Below are 21,629 nucleotides of genomic sequence, written 5' to 3' on the forward strand. Positions count from 1 at the left end.
ATGCTGTGATCATTAGGGAAAGGCACAGACACATAATGCTTTGCTATCTACTTAAAGAATGGTATCCACATATTGCATTATGAAGAGTGATGTTTAAGAAAGTTCTATAGCATTCAGAATTCTTAATGCAAAAGGCGATAAAGCTACATATTGGAAATTTACATGGGTTTAAAACTTCCCCTCCTTTTCTTTTCTCTCTTGTGGCACTGAAAAGCAGTGCATGAGAGCATTCATTGAAACTTTTTTCTTTCTGGTCACAAAATGCATACAGAAATACTTGGTCAGATAAAGTATGAAACAAAATATAATAATTCCTGACTTTTTTAAACCGGTAAAGCACCAGGGTGAAAGCCTGTTCACTGAGACTGTGCAAGTATTTTATGGGAACTAAGGTGAGAAAAAGGTGAAGTACAGACAGCCTCACTCTTAGCCTAGTATTCCAATGGGAGAAACAAATCGATCATTCTTTTCCATCTCACATCCCTCTAAAAAGAATCCACGTCCACCAGTTGGAAGAAAACAAAGGTAGTGGAAGAAGGGAACTACTAGCTGCCCTTGAAACTTGCATGTCTCTGCACTGTAAAAACTTTGTCAGGAAAATAAGGCAGCCTTTGCTGAGAAGCTGAAAAGGTAGGCCACTGAAAGAAGTCTGAGTAGCTGTGGAAAATGTATAGAGTATACAAACAGAAATTGTTTGAACAGAAAATCTAAACAGGTTTGAATGTCCACAGCTCCAGGGACTGAACTACTGTACTTTATTTGCTGGGACATCTTTACCTTCTCATTTATGAAAAGACCAGAAAACTTTCAAAAACTTACATGTCTGTAACAGTAGTCCAAATTGAACCCAGCATTTTACAGTTCCCATAAAGAAATGAGGTGTGTGAATAATTTCTAGCTATTTAGCTCCTGTTTTGTAGCTGCAGCTTAGTTATGCTGCAGTGAAGACAAACCAATTCCTGGCTAGCAGCCAAGTGCACCTACATTTTTTTTTGAGTCTTCTCCCTTCTCTTTATCCAGGGAAGAAAGAAGATGCTGTCCCTGTAGGAGGGGCTATAAGCAGCATCTTTCTGTTCAGAATATGTTGCCTCTTACATCTCTCAGAGTATCACTCCTATTTTTCACTCTGTCTCAATCTGACTTGACCTGTAATGGCACATAGCAAGCTAGTAGTGTCTGGGACTTTTATATAGACTCAGAATATGCCAGCACATGTCCTAACCTGAAAGAAAAGTGAGCAAGACTGATGTACATGGGCAGAGAGGATTGAAAAGAACGGGAAGCCTATGAGAAAGTGACAAAACTAGTGACTAATAATTACAAAGAAGGGGCTATGTTGTGCCCTAATGCAATGTACCTAAGTCTAGTACAGGTAGGGGATACCAGGCCCTTACACAGAGTCCTTTTCTTCAATGGTAAAACATATAAACTATGTTACTTTGAAGAACAAGCACACATTTCACTCTTACGTGTTCTAATGCTAAACAGCAAATAATAAGCAGCGTTGTAACTACAGCTTTTTCACTATTCCTTAGCACTGATCCAGCCAGTAGGAACTTAACAGACAATGCAGAGATGAGTGCCCAGTGAAGCACTACATGTATGTGACTTACCATGTTATTCAGAATAGTTCTATTCCCAGTGAACTGATGGTGTGTGGCTTGTTTTAGAGAGATAGCCAGTAGAGTTAAACCGAGTGATCTGAATATCTTCCCTTTAAGTTCAGAAATCTGAAAGAAAAAAAATATTGTATTTTACTTCCAATTTTTAATTGAAAAAAAGTGTTACATTTAGCAGTTTTAATGCTACTTAGATGTGCTCAGATAAATAAAACATGAATACTCAATATTTGACAGCCCCACTCTTCCTAAAGAGGTGTAAATCAAGAATAATTCAGTTAGGCCAATCAGAACTAATGATGCTGCCTAGAAAGCAAAAAAGAATTATGAAGATTTATACAAGCTGATAATTCAGTAGAGTACCTATATAAAATTGTTCCTAAGTTACAGAAGAGTTAGATATCACTACCTCATGTTATTTGAATAAGACATAAGTTCCAGGTGAGATTCTGACTTTTGAAATATATATAATAGCAGCAGTGAGGCCAGGACTTTTCTCTGTGTACTTTGCAGTTGGTCATGGCAGTTCCAGAATCAGTAGGCTCACTCTTGCCCATGGATCTTGCTGTCCAGCACTGTCTGAACTATCAAACTCCCACTTCACACTTCTAAATAGTGTGACTTCATTCCAAACGTCAACAGAATCCTTAATGCAAGTTTCTGTCATTATTGTGTGAGGATACATATACATCACTTCCATCAGGAAAAAAAAAATACAAAGATGCTTATTGATCTGTTTAATTTCCAATTCAGTTTTATTTCAGTCTGCTGTAGTACCGCTGCCACATCATGAAAAACCAGACTTCAGTTACAGCTGTCCTTGAAGAGGCATCAAGTGTCAAATGTAATTTAATTATCAGGTGCTAGTTGTCTTGAATTCAAATATTTCTGGAAGAATTCTGAATCACTTGTGACATTGTCAAATGGGTCACATTGACTATAAGTGCTGATTACCCTTCCAAGGTCATATTTTTGATCAGTGCTGCCATATATATAAAGAACTGGCTTACAGACAAAGTCCATGCATACTACCTCACTAGGAATCCTGGATAGGTCACTTGTGCATAAATCTATGTTGCAAATTCATCTTTTTTTTTTTTTGCATGTATGTATCGTGTATTACCTGGACACTGCTATTCAGTCTAATTGACCATGTATTCATGTCTGATGTGCAACAGGAAGCTTTCTTAAAATCAAAATATAAGTTCAATTTCAAGTATTGATAGACCTTATATGTCAGTCATTTTCATCTCTTTAATATTCATTTTTTAAGAACACTTGTTTTGTTGTTACATATAAACTGTTTTACATGTTTTACAATTTATTTCAGGCCCTAACACATGTATCAGAGGCCTGCTACCCTTTACTGGATGGCTGTAGAAAAAATAGGCAGAAATGGCAATCCTTAGCTGAACAACAAGAGAAGAATCTGATTAATGGAGAAAGCAATCAAGCCAAACGGAACTGAGATGCCGATTTAAAAACCACAAGCTTAAGTTCACATAGAAGACGTAGTAATAGGGAAGTACTGCATTCTACTAAACACTGTATGGATTTGGATTCTGTTTTTGCCACTGCTGTATTAGTTTTCCACATTTCAATATATAGCATGACGGTGTATATGCCAAGACCATATAATTCTTCTATTACATCTAATGAGATGGAAAAAGATCTGCAGTTAGTTTACACTAACCTACTCCATAGAAGGTATGAGTGCAGTTTACTCGAGTGTCCCTGAGAGCCTAATTACTTCATAGATGTATATATAGTTGTTCAGTGATTATGTTGTGGCCAGTATCTTAAAGACTACTGCATTTCGCACCTTTTTGCCTCTTTCAGTCTTGCTGTGTTAGGCTGTAAAAGAAATGCACAGTCTTGCCTGTTATCTTCCCAGAGGTTTAGAAGAAAAACTGGGACTAATGCTGGCAAGCCTGATCCAGCATCTACTATACCAACCTCTTCCAGAAAACAGAACTGGGCTTTGAAGTGGAGAAGCCCCAGAATTTTGTACCCAGTAGCCTTTTCATATTATAAGAATGTCTTAGCAATGTGTTACATTTTAAAAAAACCCTGTGAGTTACGAGGCAATGGGGGGCTTAGGAGTTTCGTGGTACAGGTGTCATAATTACCCACAGATAATGGAAATTGCTTGAAGACTGATGAAATACATCACAACATAGCTGACAGGCTGCGTGCCTTGGAAGAATGACCGCAAGAAGCAGAGAAATTGAAACTAAACAAGATATTTCTGTATGCTCATTTTAACTTCATTTTGAAGTTGAATTTAACATTGTCATAACAAATAAACTGAATCACAGGCGGGAAAGGAGAAGAAATGTGACTGCAAGAGCAAGGGATGAAAATCCAAATCGGAATGATGCAGGAATGGCATGCTTCCAGTAACCATCAGTGGCCGGTGCTATTAATGACCATCAATAGGCCAGTGTTGTTATGAAATGGCTATGACCACTTTGAAGAAAGTATTATGTTAACATATTTTTAAAAATATTTTTAGCACTCGTTAGCGTTAAAAATTATCTATCACTATGTCTTAAAGGAACATGAAAAAAAGAATACCGAAAGCAAAAATAGCCCAGGATGCTACAGGGATTTACTGTTTGTACATAAGGATCAACATTCAGCAAACTAAGAATCAATTAGCTTGCACTAGGAAAAGAAGGCATTGATATTTCATTCAAACAAAGATGATTAATACAAATGATTTTGAACTCATCACTGGGAGCCAATTCACGAAAATATACACATAAAACAGTCAAAAAAATAAAGCAGTACAAGGAGAGTACAGTTTCATTGAGCAGGATTAAAAAATTAATGTCAGCATTCTTAGACTGGTGAGCAGTAATTTCAGTTACACAGAGACAGAAAATATTGATTTATTTTTTTTTTAAATCTTTAGCAATGAGGCGGTAGTTAAAATTAATAAAAGTAATACGTTTGGGATTATACTTTCAAATCCAGGAGTTAGTTTGCATTGCAGTAATCCAGAAAATTCTAGTTGAAAACTGCAATGCATTTAGTCTTCCCAGGAGATTATCAATCCCACCTGCAGTAGCCAGTCAGAAGGACACTGAAAAGGAGCTCTTTTTGTCAGTCTCTGCACTTAGATAACAACATCAGAAGCTAACAAAAAATGAAGAAAGTGTTTCAAAATGTTCCACAGAACTGTTTTTCACGGTCACTTTTTTTTTTTTTTTTTTTTTAATGTAGACTAAGGAATTCTGACAGTTTGCAACCTTTCTGCCAACATCTATCATTTGTTACTGATTAAATCCTATCTCAAATTTCTCTTATGACTACCAGTAATAATTTATTGCAGCTGAATGTGAAAATATTTTTTCTATAAAAGTATTTCGCCTATGAGGTATTTTTTTTTTCCCAGGTTTTTAGAAACAACAACAAAAAAAAGTATGGAATTCAACAATAATTAAGGTTTCTAGAGCTATTTTGAATTTGTATCTACACATGTATATTTATATGCATACATGGCACATATGTATATGTGCAACAGATCATGGCTCTGCACAAAAACTACAGCAGCCTGCTCTTCCCAACCTTCCAGCTCAAAAAAGGAAAAAAACCAAAGCTTTTAGGTACTTTTTGATAAATAGGAATTTTGCTTCATGATTTGCATAGTATTCGTATATTCTTTTCCTTGAATGTCTGAGATACTAAAATGTGTCAACTATAAAGTACATATTTAATATAAATATGAACAAAATGTATGTATATAAAGGTGTATTCTTGTTGGTATGGTTGAGACTAGCAATTCATGGAGACAGCACAACTGTGGTGATATTACAGTGTAGTAACCAATCATTTACATTAAGATTCCAGTAACTATACTTCTCTGCTATATTGTGTGTTCAACAAAACTTTACTATGACATTAACTTATAAATATTAGAAAAGAATGCTGGATTCTTACCTTGGACTTGAAAAAACATGCATGACAATCTGCAGTTCTTCAAAGGTTCACTTAAAATGAACAAAGCTATACAGTATGTGCGTACATGTAATTACATATTTGTACACATTTATCATACCAAATCTCTTCCACTACCAAGATTCAACTACAGAAATATAGTTCCTAGTGATTAAACTATTTAAATGTCACAATATGTCTGTATCTGTATATATTTCTACCAAGAAAAAAAAGCCATTAAACTACTGGTTTAAGAATTTTAAAAGCATATTTTGCTGTTGTTTCATGAAAAATCAGACATCTGTGTGAAGGCAAAGGGAGCCAGTTTTGTTTCATAGCTCTGTGTGTATTGTTTGAAGAAAATTTTTCTTTTATTTCATAATGTAGGTAGATGAAAATATGAGAAAGAAAAAAAATAAAACAGGCTGTTTCTTAAATTCATTGCCTTCCAGAATTCGACATTTTCATACTCAGCCATTCCATACTTTACAGCCATGCTGCTATTAAGTTACATGTATCTAATAATTTTAGTCAGGTCTCAACCATTTACTGCTCTATCTTAAATCGTCTAGCTAAGGAAATCAAGAGGAAGATGCAAGATACAAGCAGAAACTGAGTGCATCACTTTGTCAATTCAGTTTTAGGTCTGTTAAAGCCATTGTGAAATTTGCTATTTAAGTTCCTAGGTACAAAAGTTGTCCCATTAGTTTTTAGTACTTGTCTCAATAGAAACATCTAACACTCGTTCTCAGATATACACATTTTCTTTTGTAGTCACTTCACAGCACAGTTTAATGCCTTAAGTACAGTTCTCTTTCTGGTTTTGTCCCCTTTCTGAAAAAAATAACTTGTCATGCTTGTTAATGTATACAGAATTACTCATTAACCCTAGCTCTTCTATAAAAAACAAGGCTCTTACACTGTAGGTAGTACTTTTCCAAGAAGTTATCCACACACCCAGTATTAGCTGTAGAATATAGGTATGTAGGTTTTCTTTAATCTCAATAAGAAAGGAGAGAAAAGTAATCTTGATTTTGGCAATTGTATTGATTTTTAATTAGTAGCAGTTTAAATCATTCTCAGATGTGCACAGAATGCAAGCACAAGCAGACTAGTGATAAAAGTGAGTAATCTATTCCATCAATGACCAGCTGATCTCTCTTTACAAGAGAGGGCTGAAGCCTGATAGAGGCATCATCTTCTGCCAGCTGGGTGTATGTAAAGGTAAGTTTTCAAACTCCAGTCCAATGCATTTTAATCTGGTAGTGCTGTGAACTGATGCTTCAAAACTGATTCTTGTGTGTGTTTTTCAAAACTGCTGGGTAACTGATTGTGCAGTCCATCGGAGAGAAAAAGTACAAAAAGCCAGACTTAGCCCCTCAATTAAAATTTGGGAATGCTCCCGGAAGGATCTGGTTGATGCCCCTTGCAGGTAAGCCTGAGAAAATAGAGTGTTGATGGAAAAAGTGCCTCAATCATAATAAATTCAGAAATGTTTAAAGGTTTTAGAGATCTAACCTTTCAGGTGATTTTTTTTTTACATTAGCTTTAGCTAAAAGTCTTGTCTCTGCAATGCTGTAGGTTGTTCTTCATGCCAAATCACATGCAGTCTACATTCTACAAGGTTTCAGCTTTATTTCTTAGTCCTCTGCTCTGCCTCTTCATGGACTTGCACTAATTTGAGAGAGAAGCTCGAACACTGGAGCTTGAATAAAAACCTAAGTTTACCCTGAGGATAAGAAATAGCGAGGGCTGGACTATATGGACTTTCATAGGAACAAGAAACATCAGAGAATCTGGTCTGGCAACTGCTAACTCTTTCTAAATATGACAAATTGCGACTTCAAGATCTTTTATTTTTGTCATTGCAAGATATGAAAATTGCATAGGAAATTTTATTTTCCACACAGAGAAGTCTGTTTCCATAGAGAAACTCATATCTAAGTACCACTGTGTGTAAATGTATATTTATGTGATAATGCTAGATAATACTTTCCACTAATTTTCACTGCGCGAGCTTGTCATGCTAGTTCCTAAGGTATGCTCAGATTCCCAAGGTATGCTCAGATTCCCATTTAAAGTTAATTACATGATTCCTGTTTACCTCAGTGGAAGTTCAATTGAGCTGTATAGGAGTGAAGGAATAGGTCAGATTCACCTTTTCTAGCTATAGACTCATCCTCAGCAACACCTGCCTCACCTGTTCTTTACTGTATTCAGCTATTCCTGCTGATGCTCAAGGTACCTCACAGATGTAACTGGTTAGAATTTGAGCCTTCTATGTATTCACGTGGCAGACACATGCATGTGTCTCTTGAAGAATGTAGTGTGAAATGCACTGTAAATAGTTTTAATATACATTTCTATTATACTTTAATAAAAATCCTAATCAAAATCACTAGCCACCAAGTTTGTCCGTTTGTATTCTTTTATCTTAAAAATATTTCAACATAGTTTCTGTACACAGTATTTTTGTACTAGGTTATCTGGGTTACTCTGTATCTTATGTTCTGACTTTAAGGAGAATTAAAGTCTTCTGAATGTTATGGGTTCTCACTTGCTTCTGTCCTATGGATACTCAGTAAAATGAATTACATTACTTAGAGAAATATTACTCCTCTCCTACTTTCTGTGCAGTTGATGGAGGATATAGAGTCAGGTTATCTTCTGAAGTCAAACTGCTGCTTAGTTCTTCATTTCTTCTTTATTCTCTTTGTATTATTTCATGTATTTTAAAATAAAAAAGACAATGCCAATTCAATTTTACTGTTTGTTAGCTAGTATCGTTGAAGTTAAATTTTCAACACCTACCTTACTGTCCCAAGTAAACATACAGCTTCTGCAAATGTTTGTTATATTGCATTTTCAATAATTTCTCTAGGTTCTAGAAATTCAGACAAGAATTTCACTATTAATATCAGGATATTTCTAACACACACACTGCTGATGTGAGACTGATTCTACAGCAAATACTCATTTGCTACTACTAACCACTAGAGAGCAGTGCAGCTACATTTACTAGGAGCTATCAGAAACCAGATTATATATTGGTAAGTAGAACTGGCAAATAAAACTGTTATATACAAATCTGTCCTCATCGTTTGCCCCCAGGTGTCAATTTCTGAGAAGTACGTAAGAGAATGAAAAAGCCAACCTTCCAACTTCCAGCAAAACTGATAAACTTATTTTTTGCAACAAAAGTTGTATTGTGTGCAAACTTAGATCTTGGCCAATGGGCTTCTTGGCACGTCCAGTTCTTTGGCTATTAGGTTCTCCACAGCAACAGTTCTGGGTTGGTGGGGGTTGTTTATTTATTTATTTATTATTTTAGCTCTAGGCAAAACCAACAAGTATGTGCACCCCTGACGAACAGCAGTCTCATTCAAAAGTTATGAAGGGCCAGATTTAGTCCAGCACAAAACACAAGCACCATTTGCTCAAACCAACTTCAGTGTGTGAGTGCAACTCAACAACTATCTATGTATGTCTACATATACCAGGTAATCATTTGCTCTGGGACTACAATCTTTCCACTCCAGTCACCAACTTAGAATCATCACGTTCCTGCACAGCGTTCAGTTGCCTCCTGAATGTTTGAATTCCTTTCAGAGACACGACGCTGTTTTCAACACAGTAATACTGGAATATATTGGAATACATTTCTTACCCATTCCTGAAAAGAATATCCCTTTAGACTAGAGTATGTTGTTGAAGAAGTGAAAAGCAATTTTAGACTCAGACTTTCACATCTTGCGTAACTATGACTTCTTGATGAATGGAAAATAGCCCCTTCTACCACCTATTGTAGTAAAGGTGCCAGCTATTGCTAAAACGCAGCGATCGTTGCCGTGAAATCTCTTTTTGAGGTTTTCACAGAATAATTCTTGCAGTAGTAAGCTTTAGGATCTGAATTTAAGGCATCTAACAGCCATTCTGTTTTTCAGCCTTTCAGAGGAGAATAGCATTTCTCAGCATTTACAGAACTGTGACGTAGGACTTTCAAGTTCAGCTGAAAAACATCATGAGTTACAATTTTATTTCAGTAACTTTTAATTTCGGTACATGCCGTTCCAATTTTTTGTAATGCCTGGCTGCATGGTTTTCCACAGTATTCCAATGCTTTATTTTATTCAACATGTATTTTTACGTCCTCTAAGAGATTAAACTATTCTCCAAAAAGCTATATTATTTTCTTTTCTGAACCTCTACTTTCAAGAGATGATAAAATCCACTTTCCTGATATGATGAAATATGAGGCTAATCAATTCAGCCATAGCCTACTGCTACACTCTCAATACTTCATAACAACTGATAAGTAGCTCTGCACTTTACATAGGTTTTTCTTTAACATTATAGAAGATCTTTAACATACACTAGGAGTAAAATAAATGGTTAAATCCTACCATTAAGTTACATGTGATTAAGATCACACGCAAACATTTCTTCTGAACTTTTTTTTTGTAGTTGATCAAGTCACTGGCATATTATTTTATGACATTACTTTTTTTTTAACATAAGCAAAAGTCATTTCATAGATAAGTTGAGGGGTTAATTTGATCAAGGTCACACAGAAAGTCAACATCTGAGCTGGAAATAGAATGAATAGGACTAAGGTCTGTGTCCCAGTTCTGCATTTACAAGACACGAATAAAAGAAAGAACGCTCTTCCATGTTGAAGCCATCTTCTCCCTTTGGATACATGAATGGATATATACACTGGCTGCTTAGTCTGGGGAAAAGGAGGCTGAGGGGAGACCTTACTGCTCTCTTCCAATATCTGAAAAGTGCTTACAGCAAGAGCGGGGTTGGTCTCTTCTCACTGGTGACAGGATGAGGGGAAGTGGCCTCAAGTTGCACCAGGGTAAGGTTAGGTTGGGTATCAGGAAAAACTTCTTTACAAAAAGAGTTGTTAAGCACTGGAATAGGCTCCCCACGGAGGTGGTTGAGTCACCATCCTGGATGTGCTTAAAACCTGTTTGGATGTAGTGCTCAGGGACATGATTTAGCAGAGGATTGTTAGAGTTTAGGGTAGGATGGTCAGGCTGCGGTTGGACTCGATGATCTTTACGGTCTTTTCCAACCTGAGCAGTTCTATTATTCAAAGTGCTTTATTACCAGGGCTATACAGAGTGCTCCCTTGCTGTCCTGATGTACTCAGGAGAAGTCTCCATGTTACAGACTGAGATTAGATTCAAGTCACTAATCCAGATAATCGCCATAAGAGATATACGATCAGCTAACAGCTGTCCTAAAATAAACTAAAAGTCCAGTTCAAATTTTGCAGAAGTCCAAAAGGCAAATGCAGACTGTCAAAACTAAATGTTAGCTCACTGCACCATAACTCATATCCTTCTTCCATCAAACTTCTTATTCTAAATAAAAATAAACTACTTCCCTAAATTTGCTTGCTACTACGTATTTGGAAAATACAGGAGAAGAGTATTAAGAAACACATTTAAATACCTCAGCAAGTAGATAAGCCCTACGTGTCTACTGAATCAATCTGTATGTGACAAGTGACAAAAGTCACTAATACTCAAAGGTTTGTATGAACTTTGGTGTAAAAGAACACTGTTGTTTAGATTGGAAATTGTTCAAAATCATGTCATTTTCATTGTACTATGACAAATTGCACTAACCTAGCTAACTAATCCTAGGTTACATTTTAGGATTTTATGATCAACGCCTGCTGCAATACAACATCCACTTCAGTACATACTTTGACATTATTTATTGAAGTGTTAGGCTACAGTGTTAGCCCATAGTTATCCTACATCCTAGGCTACATAGCTAGCCCATAATTATCCTAAGGGTGGCTTTACTGACATAGCATTATCCATTTACTATAGCCATATAAAATTGAGTATTGTGGTTTAAATGCTTAGTCAAGCTTTATGACAAGGGACCTAGATGCACTAGAATGATTTAAATGCCCAGCTAGCCTTGCTATCCCTTCCTAGAAATTTAGAAGATTCATGTAATAAAAAACATGTACAAATACAGCCAAATTAATTTCTGACAGAAACTAAGTAACATGCATAGTTTAAACAGGTATGAACAGATTCATATCTCTCCTAGCATGTTTAATAACACTGTAATATAAAAATATATTATATAAGTATCTTATTTTTATCCTGACCCCAAACAAGAAGCACTCCATGGTAAAGCTGAATTCTACTGTCCTAGCTCATTTTAGGCTGAGCAACTTGACAACAAGCCAGAAAACAATAAATGCGATCGAAGAACGCAACCCACTGCAAAAGCATTTTTGTCACCCTGATCTTTGGAATCTCATTGATAATTATCTTCATAATTTAGCCTGGTGAGATTATCAGAGACTGGCACGATGAGATTGGTACAGCAATACAAGTTAATCATTTATTTCCATCCACTGCATTTAAAGATCAAACTTCGAAGTCATGCTTATCTTTTTTCTAGTGTCTTGTAGCTAGCAAGCTGAAGAAAGCCACAAAGCAAGAATCCACTCCCTTAGCTTTCATGCAGACAGCGATACTTCACAGATTTTTTAATGCAGCATCTAAGCAGAAATTGTAGGTTTGAAATCTGCACAAGGACAAGCTAGGCAGAAGGAAAAAGGTTGTGAGATATTTCAATATAAAAATACCTCCACCAAAATTAGTTATAATATTAGAAGAAGAAAAAAACTTCTACAGAACTCAAAGGAACTCTGATTAAAGTGTACATAGCATCATTCTTTTTACACACAAGAAAACTGAAGTCATATTTTAGTATGTTCGTAATCCTAATTAACTTGTAAATTATGGGAGATTAAAAATGCAGCTGTTTGTTTTGCCACTGACATTCCATCCAACCTCAGGGAAGAACAGCTCCTTATGCTGTCAGTTTTATACCAACGTGGAGACACCATGTAACTCATAAATACCAGCCACTGTGGAGACTCCTTCTTAACAGAAGGATCCTGTCTTGTCAGAGCTGTGAGGCTGATCGGAAGAGCATCCTTAGGATTCATACTCAATGAAAAGAACTGCTAAGGATGGAAAATTGAGACAGAGAGGGAGCAGCAACAGGCTGTAACAGGAAATCCAGGAGCCAGCTACTTGCTGTTCCCATGTTGAAAAGGTTTGGAGCTGGCTGCTTAGCCTATCTTCTGTGGGAGCCCGAGGAATCACAAGTGAGAAGAGGCAAATAGTGATAACTGACAGGAAAAGCACATCTGGGAGGAACTCCTGTTAGTTTAGGACTCGCTCCATGAGACCCCTCCCTCTTTGTCAAGGTTGCTGAATAAAGCTTAATGTAGAAATTAATGCTTAAACCATGGACTTTGTTTTCAGAGCTTAAAAAGATGGCCTGAAATGACAATAATGAGGGGAGAAATCAGCAACACTAATTTTCTTTAAATACATAAAGGACTACTTCAGATGTTTTAAAGTTCCTTAAATGTAATGAATCAGCAGCTTCTTGGAGAGAACGTCAAATTCACCTGAAAATTAGGAAACTCTCTTGAAATGCTCAAATAAAGTGTAATTTTCCACTTGTTAAGAGTTCATACTGTCATGAAACAATGGGAATATGGAAGATGTTGCCACTATTCAAGTAAAGTATTTTCAAAGTATCTATCAGTAAACAATAAATAAATATCCAACCTTCCCATATAAAAATACTGTACATTATGTATGTGCATGAATTATGTATCCATATTCTTTTACATATATTTGAACTGCTGCATGGCATGGCCCCATGTTTCTACTGGATTCAAGTCAACTTTTCAAGTGAAGAAGTGGCTCAAAAGTGACAGTGCACCACTGACAGAAAGAACACTTCTGCAAAAGCTATTAAAAAAAAGAGAATATTTTTAACAGTGTGATCACCTAACACCGTACTTTTGTTTACATCCATATATTACACAAGTGATATAGATAGATAATGATAATTACAAAGGTCAAGAGACAACGCAATGCAATATAAGAGATAATCTGACTAAGAAACAGACATTCTTTTTGCTTTTTTTCTGAGCTTCCTCAACAGTGGCATGGGTATCCATGATGAGCACAGCACTGGGCATGGGCTATGACACTTTCTGAGTGTCACAATTTTGTGCTCAGCTCCATAGTAGTACAAACACACATCTTCTGCCTTGAAAATAGCCGATTTTTATCCAGTTCCAACTACAGGGCTGGCAGGTATACATCTCCCTAAGGCAAATGTCATGCCCATACCTGGCAATGATACAGCTCACAGTGATATATAATAAATTTCTCCTTGATATAAAACAGTAATTCTGGAATTACAATACTTTCGTAGGGGCAAAATTTTATTTTCTATGAAAATTATGCCTACTTCTTTGCAAATTTTATATTAGAACTTTGCTGTAAGTCAGTGCGATTTAAATAAGAGAAAGAAATAAACCTGAATATGTGGGAAGAACCTGCATTTAAGAACTGTAATAATGAGATTAAGTGCTGTTGTTACATTATGAGGTAATCCCTTACATTTTCAACTGCAAATACACAGTCCACAAGCCTTTGATACGCCATCGTATCGAAGACGGGATTGTAAGGAAAGAGCAGCTGGCCAGTACAGCTAGAGTGGCAGACCGCGCTTTTCCCTACACTTAGACCAAAAAAAAGGCATTACTAAGGTGAAAGGCTGCATCTTCAAGGAAGGGGAACTGCAGCAGCTGGTACGGAGGAAGATGAGAGTACAAACTGCAGCTTGAAGAGGATATGTCCACAGCCCCAATCCTTGCCACTTCTGGGTGAAACTTCCCATGCAGAAAAGGCTGTGGGTTCTTGTTCCCTCACACAGTTTATGCAAAACCCCCAGGTTCAAAACATCTGCTGTAAGAGGAGATGGCACACTTCAAATGAAGCGGATTATGAAATAGACATAAAAAGAGCTCTGTTGGCAGATCAGAGAGAACCTCTGCTGGGATAAACTTCTTAAAGTGGAATAGATATAGGTAGAACAGGAGGTGTTCGCACCCGAACAGACCAGTTTGTACCACATCCAAACTTCTGGGAGACCAAAGGGTCTGAAAAACAAATTAATTCTGGTGCACAGTCAGTAGCAGACTGTTTTGGGTGCAACTACAGCAACTTTGTTTGCAACAATAAGAATCTGAGTTGTTTTCTTTTCCTCTTTCCTTAACTTCTGTACAGTAAAGGTGAGGAGTAGCTATTGAATTACTTCTTCCTATATGCTGTTAGCCAGATTAGCATTGATTTCAAAACAAACCTGAGTGGAATGGAAAGCCACACCATTTTGGTATCACTAGCAAAGTTCTAAATTTATAGTTACACTTCAATAAAACCTTTTGCTGCAGTCTAGAAGAAAAAGAAAATTATCATAACACCAGACTAGTAAAATTCATTAGTTAGAGCACAACCCCATTACCTGTGTGATGAGCAAAATTCATTTCAGCATTCAGGATTTACATTTTAAAGCTAACAGACAGCAGATCTAGTGCCATCCATAGGAACAGACTAACTATAATACTGAATTTGGTACAAAGATCTAATACCAGCAAACTTGGTCAGTTTCAAGTAGAGCTACCTTGTGGGGAAGAAAGAGCTAAGTCAGAGTGTGCTCATTTTCTGCACTATCCTTCAACATTTAAACCTGGGATCTACAGAAATCAACCACATTGGGTAAAAATCACTTAGCAGCACATCATCTATTATAGAAATGGACAGAAGCAGAGCATCCACTGAATGGGCTACAATATGGAGAATGTGTAGAAAGTGCCCTGAATTTAAACTATTTATTAAAGAGTGGGGACATGAATAGAGAATATCACCGCAATTTCCACAGCTCGGCCCTGGACTAGAAGGTAGCAAATTGTTTCTGAAACTGAAGCGAGTTTCCAAAACTACCTGTGGACATTCAGCGGATCCTTCATCTCACGTTTATTACGTGAAGTACAATAGATTCTCACCAGATTAGAACAGACAAAGCAGAGATTTGCGTTTGGCTTGTTAGGTAAATGCATTTTCTCCAGTTGTAGAAAGACTCTTCCACCAACATAAAGTCCTATGCAACAAAGAAAATGTCAGTACATTTGCTTAGTCTAATTATTACTTTCACTAGATAGCCAATTTTTTACTACAATTCAAATAAGATGAACACAATGGGTGGCTATTTATAAAGAAGAGTAATAAAGATTATCATTTGGGGCAATAAAAGAGAGAGAGATTCAGCAAACAGCTGCTTACAAGTGGAAAACTTAGTGAAACTACAGTGACCCCCTCCTTGACAGGATCAATGCCACAGTTGAGCTTTAGCCAGCCACATCATCATGTAAATTGCTTTCCTGATAAGCCAGCTCATAAATTCTGTTTGCAAAGCTCTGCTATTTACCAGAAGTCTGCCTATAGACAGAAAGATGGCATTTAATGGTACTTGGAAAGTAGAGAAAAATGAAAACTATGAAAAATTCATGGAAGCGATGGGTAAGCCTTACTTTTTGAAAGCCGGAATACAAACTTAAGCTGTTCATGAACTACCATCGGGCTGACCTGGCCTTTGCTGTCTGCTACTTTGCCCTTGCATGTTGCCCTGCATTTATTTTCAAAAGATTCTATAGAGGGGAATACAGGGTAGAAAAACACTGATTTGCACTAATTCCAGTAGAGGTATTTCAGCAGAATCTCCACGTCCACATTTGTGGAAAAGGCTCAGAGAATTTGCATGGTAAACTTTAAACGGAATTATATGTAAGGAATATTATTTTGATCAGACTGTTTGAAAAATTACACAAGAAGGAAATTGTTGGTCTCCAGTTTTGCAGAACACGTGATTTGAGTAATTTTAACATTAGTGCTTACTTTAAGCTTGTACAAACTGTATGTAATATGGATATAAACAAAATCATCCTAGTTGGACGGTGGTTTGTATTACAGGCACACTGCTGAACGCTGCCTCAATGAAAGGTGGAGAAGAGTAAGAGTGAGTTAGAATTCTGGGCTAAGCTCCCTCAACTAAAGAAAAAGTCATGAAAAAAATGCAAAAATGATGTTCTAATTTGTTTTTCTCTGATTGATGTTAACTGATTTTTTTTTAGGTGTTAACATGATGAAAAGAAAGTTAGGAGCCCATGATAATCTGAAGATCACAATTCAGCAAAATGGAAATAAATTTCTTGTCAAAGAATCAAGCAACTTCCGTACCATCGACATTGAATTCACTCTGGGAGTCAGCTTTGAATACAGTCTGGCTGATGGGACTGAACTTTCAGTAAGAGACTTTTGATATCATTATATATTCATTGAATAGCAATAACTTTACAAAGTACAGTTTCAAGATTAATGACCTGTCTTCCTAAGTTCCAGTTTAAACTTGGCCTTAAGGTCTGACAGTCCAGGAACGCTTGCACCCTATATACAAAATCACAGATTAGCCTTAACTGTTAATGGTTCAGCATTGCGACAGGAAGCTCAGGGATCCATACAGTGCCCCAAAAAGCAGAGCATCCAGCAATTTTCACATGCTGAAATCCAGGCAATTGCAAACTTTACTTCTTACAATACCCAAGTACACCATCTAGAGCACAGTGTGGGTATCTGTAAGAAATGAACCATACTAACAGAGAAAGAGATCACCTGAGCCTGACAAAAGAGCAGTTAAATAAGCTTTTTTCTAATATTTAATTTTTTATAGCCTTTCCAATTGTGTCCTAAAAAACATTATTACACTGTTTTAATCTCATCTTAAAGCACTTCTGCAGCTGTTGAATCAAATCAGTGCCGTGTTTATTGCAAAACATTTGTGGGTTGTTTTTTTTTTTCCATTGTAGGGTTCTTGGAACTTGGAAGGAAATAAACTCGTAGGAACATTTACTAGAAAAGATAATGGAAAAGTACTCACAGCATATAGAGAAATTGTAGGCAGTGAACTCGTTCAGGTGAGTTGAGCAGTCGCTTAGACACAATGTGGGAATACAATAACTGAAAACATTCTCAGAGATATCCTGAAAGTCCAGAATGTTTTTCTCAAACCAAATAACCTTGCTTATCTTCAGATAAAATTCTCAAATCTACTAAAAGTATTAAAAGCTAGAGGTTTGGAATTCAGAACATAAAACTGGCAACGTGTGATTTCCTACCTGGGTGAGCTGTATCTTATCAACAAGTCTAAAGTCTGTGAATACAAGTGTATGTAGAAGCCATATACATACTCCCTGAAGGCCCTTTTTTGCCTTCTAAAGTCATGCTATAGGAGTTTTCCCAAGGATAACATTCTCAGCAGCTGACACAGGGCAGGAAGCTAAAGACAAAAGAGAAACCTTCCATAGCTCTCTGACCAACTGGTCACAAACTTCTTAAATAAATAGCCCTCCAATGGACAGGTGTGAGCTCTGAGCCATCAGAACATAACCGGCCAACTCTTTCTCACATTTCTAATAAAAGCAAGCACATATGTGACACCTGGGAATATTTCAACACTTTAGGAGTTTCTGCTTGGTTGGTTGGTTGGTTTTTGAAAGAACTGTCCTGTGGTGGTTCAAATGTTTCCATAGAGAATTTATACCTACTGACAACAGGCTGCTTTCCTTCTGTTCCTTTCCTCAGAGCCCTTCCAAAGGCTTTTAGGCCCCCACATGGCCACCTGCCATAATTAATTAAACCACCTCTGACCACAACACCTGTGAAATGAAATTTTATAATAGCAGTCACTGATTTTTCTTCTTAATTTCTGAACAGACCTATGTGTATGAAGGAGTTGAAGCCAAGAGAATCTTCAAAAAGGAGTAAATACTTTACCAGAACAGCACTGGAATCAAAATCCTATTTTAAAAAAGACAATTTTTCTACATACACTTTTTTTTTTTTTTTAAATCTCCTCACAGCACCTCCTATATTGTGATTATTCACCCCTAATGAAAACACAAGTTTACATTTAGTATTTTACCTTGAATTAAAAAAAAAAAAAAAAAATCCAGTTAAAATTTGAAACAAAGACTAAAAAGTTACTTGTAGGAAGTCTTACCCGAGTAGCATACTGCAAAAGGCTGCCAAAACTATTTTCTATAATCAAAACTTCAATATTTTTGCACTGGTTCTTGAATAGCAACTTAACTTCCTTACCATGACATTTGTAGTGACAAATGGTTTCTCTGTGTATGGAGTATCGTGTAATAAGAATGGTAAAGCTTAAGAGCCCCCTGACAACAAGCAAGTCTCAAAAACTGTTATATGAAAATAGAAATACACAGTAAATAAAAAAATATGCTCTGATAATACAGCGCACTTTGTTGTTTTAAATCGCATCTCTGATACCTTGCTGACGTCAACAGGAGCAGTATCAAGCACTTACTGACAAGAGACAGATATCTCACACTGCAATTTTATAAGTTGGGTTTAAAAACTATGGCAATGCTTTGAAAGCATACAGGCTTGAGCTGTCCCCATTTATTGAGGGTCAAAGTCATTCTGTCAAGAAAGGTACTGGCAGCTCTGAGTGATTTTCTTTCAGGACATGAATGAAAATATTCAAGGAGTCTTAACTAGACAAAAAATGAGTTCAGATTAAGCTGACTTCACATGCAGTGCCTCTGATGGGTAACAAACAGGCACCACATTCTGCTCATGCTGCTTATTCTGCAGCTGCTAAATTCAACCCAGCCTCAATCCCCTGCAAGAGTGCTATTTCCTAACGCCCTCTGAGGGCCAGTACTCTGCCCCGTGCTTACTTCTGTTTCTCAATGGGCACAGTTACACTTTGATTTTAACGGCTTTTTTTTTTTTTTTTTTTTTTTTTTTTTTTTCCCCCTAAGTAATTGCTTAAGTTTGCCCCACTCTCCTTGACTTTTCGCTGGGAACAAACGAACTAAACAAAACCTTTCACCCTTCGGTTACTTCTTTAGCCTCTCTGGCCTACGCTCAGGGCTCCCCCTGCTGGCACCACGCCCTCATGGCGCGAACAGGATTCCACTCGAGACGATGACGCAACTCATTTCCTTATAAATTGGGATTTCCCCCGCCTGCCAGATATTGATCGTAATAGATAGTCTGCTCACCGTTCTACACAGCGAAGCTGCCTGCAGCCCTCGCAAAGTTGATGGAGCTGTCGGGTCTCAGCGCAGTGCAGCTCTGTGCGCTGGGAGCTCCCCTCACAGCATAAGCCACCACACGGCTTTCTGCGCTCTTAGGGAGCACAGCTAGCTATCGACGGTAAGCGCATGTCCCAAAACAGCTTCCAGTTTTCCCGCCTATCTTCACAGCAGCATTTCCGAGCTCATCCTTTAGCTTTCTCCAGGAAGCCACAACAAGAATTTGTGTACGCTCCCAGTCGAGTCCTACCATGGTTTAAGACGCAAGGCCAACGTGACGGGCGGGGGCTGATGTCTGTTTTCCACACACCTGACGGGGCACGCCGAGTGCCGGCAGGGAGCCGCGACCAGCAGAGCCTACGGAGCAGTGCAGGAACAGCACCGGCTCCGAGCCGGCCTCCCAAGACATGACTCCTCTCGGCAGCAGCGGAGGCGGGACTTCCCTCTTAGCCTATCTTTACCACACCGACCCGAGGCCCCGCCAGCTCCTCAGCGGCAGGGCTACCCGACAGACAGGGGGCAGAGAAGCCGTGGACAACTGCGGTATCCCGACCGCTGCGCGGTGCAGAGCTGTATAGCGCGGCCGCAGATAACGCCACAGCAAACACCACAGGCGACTCCGAGCTCGCGCCGGGCAGCAGCAAACCGCCAGCACCGGGGCGGACCGCGCGTCACGCGGCAAGGGCGGTGCCCGCGCGGGGGCGTGGCGGCGGGACGTGCGCTCCGCTCCCATTGGCTGCCCACCCGGAAGCGCAGCGAGCGTCTGCGCGCCGCGTACCGCGCCGAGCCTCTCGCGGCGGCCGCTCCGTGCCGAGGAGATGGAGGCGGCCGTGCGGCGGTGCCCGCAGCCCGAGGAGGAAAGCGCGGCGAATGGAGAGCGGCCGCCGGCCCTGTCGGGGCAGTCCTACTGGCTGGACCTGTGGCTCTTCGTCCTCTTCGACGTGGCGCTCTTCGTATTTATCTACCTGCTGCCCTGATGGGCCGGGCCCAGGTCAGTCGGGGCGAGGCCGGAGCGGGGCGGGTCCCCTCCAGGCGGCAACGGGGGGGCAACCGAGTGCCGTGTTGTCCCGCTCGCCGTGAAACGAACGTCTCGCAGTCGAGTCCGTCACCTCCCGCCTGAGCGCCCTCTCGCACAGGCTACTGCTGCCACGCGGGACAATCTGCTGCGACACGGAAGTTTCGGGTTAATGAGCCGTGAAGCAGAGGCCGAGATTCACGGACAAAGAGCGGTAAATGCAGATGTAATTCAGAACAACTAGCAGCTTGGCTTCTTTCGACAAAAGCGCTTCACTTTGTAGGTCGGGCAGTACACCGGATGCAGCTTTCATGCTAGCTGCATCTCCCAAAGGCTGTACAGCTCTGAAAGTAACCAGAGCTTTCTTTTTTCCACAGAGCTCGTGGATCAGGAATCACTGGACGCACCTTCGGAACACAAGCAGGAGCATTTGGAGGAGAAGCATTTGCACAGCACAGACAGCAATGGAGAACGAGACTTCCATTGATGGAAAGGCAGGAAGCTCCTGAGCTGGAGAGACGCGTGCATGCTGTATTGCTGTACAGCCCACGATATATTGCAAGTATGGTCTTTAGGATCGTGCCTGTATCTTGCCTTTCCCTGTTCTAAATTGTGCCTTTCAGGACAGGAGACAGCTTGACTGTGCTTTTGTAATTTGCTTGAAGAATATAAATGAAAATATGCACTGTTTGAATAAAATCCAGCAGAGACTGAAATTGTTACTGACTTATTTGTTCAAAAGATGAAACTTAGCCCATTTGTCTTGCTTTTGAAAAATTTACCTCTCTCTGTACAGGAGTGCATGCAAGATTCTTGCTTCAGCAGTTACTGTGCCAGTGCACAGTAGCTGCTGCCCTCACCTGCTGATCTACGTAATACAAGTTCTGATTTCCTTGCCAGTGAAGGAAGAAGCTTACAAGAGCACTCTTAGGCAATTGCCAGGTTTCACATACCCCACTCCCCTCAAAAATTTCTAAGTCTCTGCCTATAATGAGGCTTTCAAAAACAATGTTGCATCAGTGAA

The 21,629-nt window shown here is 38.8% G+C and overlaps 2 protein-coding genes and 1 long non-coding RNA gene across 9 annotated transcripts in view; 2 read left to right on the plus strand and 1 right to left on the minus strand.

Moving 5' to 3' along the window:
- Positions 1 to 7,962, plus strand: part of PDE5A (phosphodiesterase 5A) — a 133,369-nt gene extending 125,407 nt beyond the window's left edge. For all 6 annotated transcript variants that reach the window (XM_042871452.1, XM_042871449.1, XM_042871450.1 and 3 more), the window contains exon 21: positions 2,950 to 7,962. In XM_042871452.1, the coding sequence (XP_042727386.1) occupies positions 2,950 to 3,087 (138 nt within the window). In that variant the 3' untranslated portion in view covers positions 3,088 to 7,962. The remainder of the gene's footprint in view (positions 1 to 2,949) is intronic.
- LOC122180050 overlaps positions 1 to 20,223 on the minus strand; it is a 76,128-nt gene extending 55,905 nt beyond the window's left edge. For both annotated transcript variants that reach the window (XR_006178902.1, XR_006178903.1), the window contains exons 1-2: positions 19,558 to 20,223; positions 1,614 to 1,730 (exon numbers count right to left, since the gene is read on the minus strand). This is a non-coding gene — a long non-coding RNA (uncharacterized LOC122180050). The remainder of the gene's footprint in view (positions 1 to 1,613; positions 1,731 to 19,557) is intronic.
- FABP2 (fatty acid binding protein 2) lies at positions 15,916 to 18,406 on the plus strand. The gene is made up of 4 exons (XM_042871456.1): positions 15,916 to 15,991; positions 16,603 to 16,775; positions 17,335 to 17,442; positions 18,242 to 18,406. Exons 1-4 carry the CDS (start codon positions 15,925 to 15,927, stop codon positions 18,290 to 18,292), a joined length of 399 nt encoding a protein of 132 aa, XP_042727390.1. The 5' UTR covers positions 15,916 to 15,924; the 3' UTR covers positions 18,293 to 18,406.
- Positions 20,224 to 21,629: the final 1,406 nt, after the last annotated feature.

The sequence above is a fragment of the Lagopus leucura genome, unplaced genomic scaffold (assembly GCF_019238085.1).
Source record: "Lagopus leucura isolate 7727_CA_CO unplaced genomic scaffold, USGS_WTPT01 Super-Scaffold_100004, whole genome shotgun sequence".
NCBI lineage: Eukaryota > Metazoa > Chordata > Aves > Galliformes > Phasianidae > Lagopus > Lagopus leucura.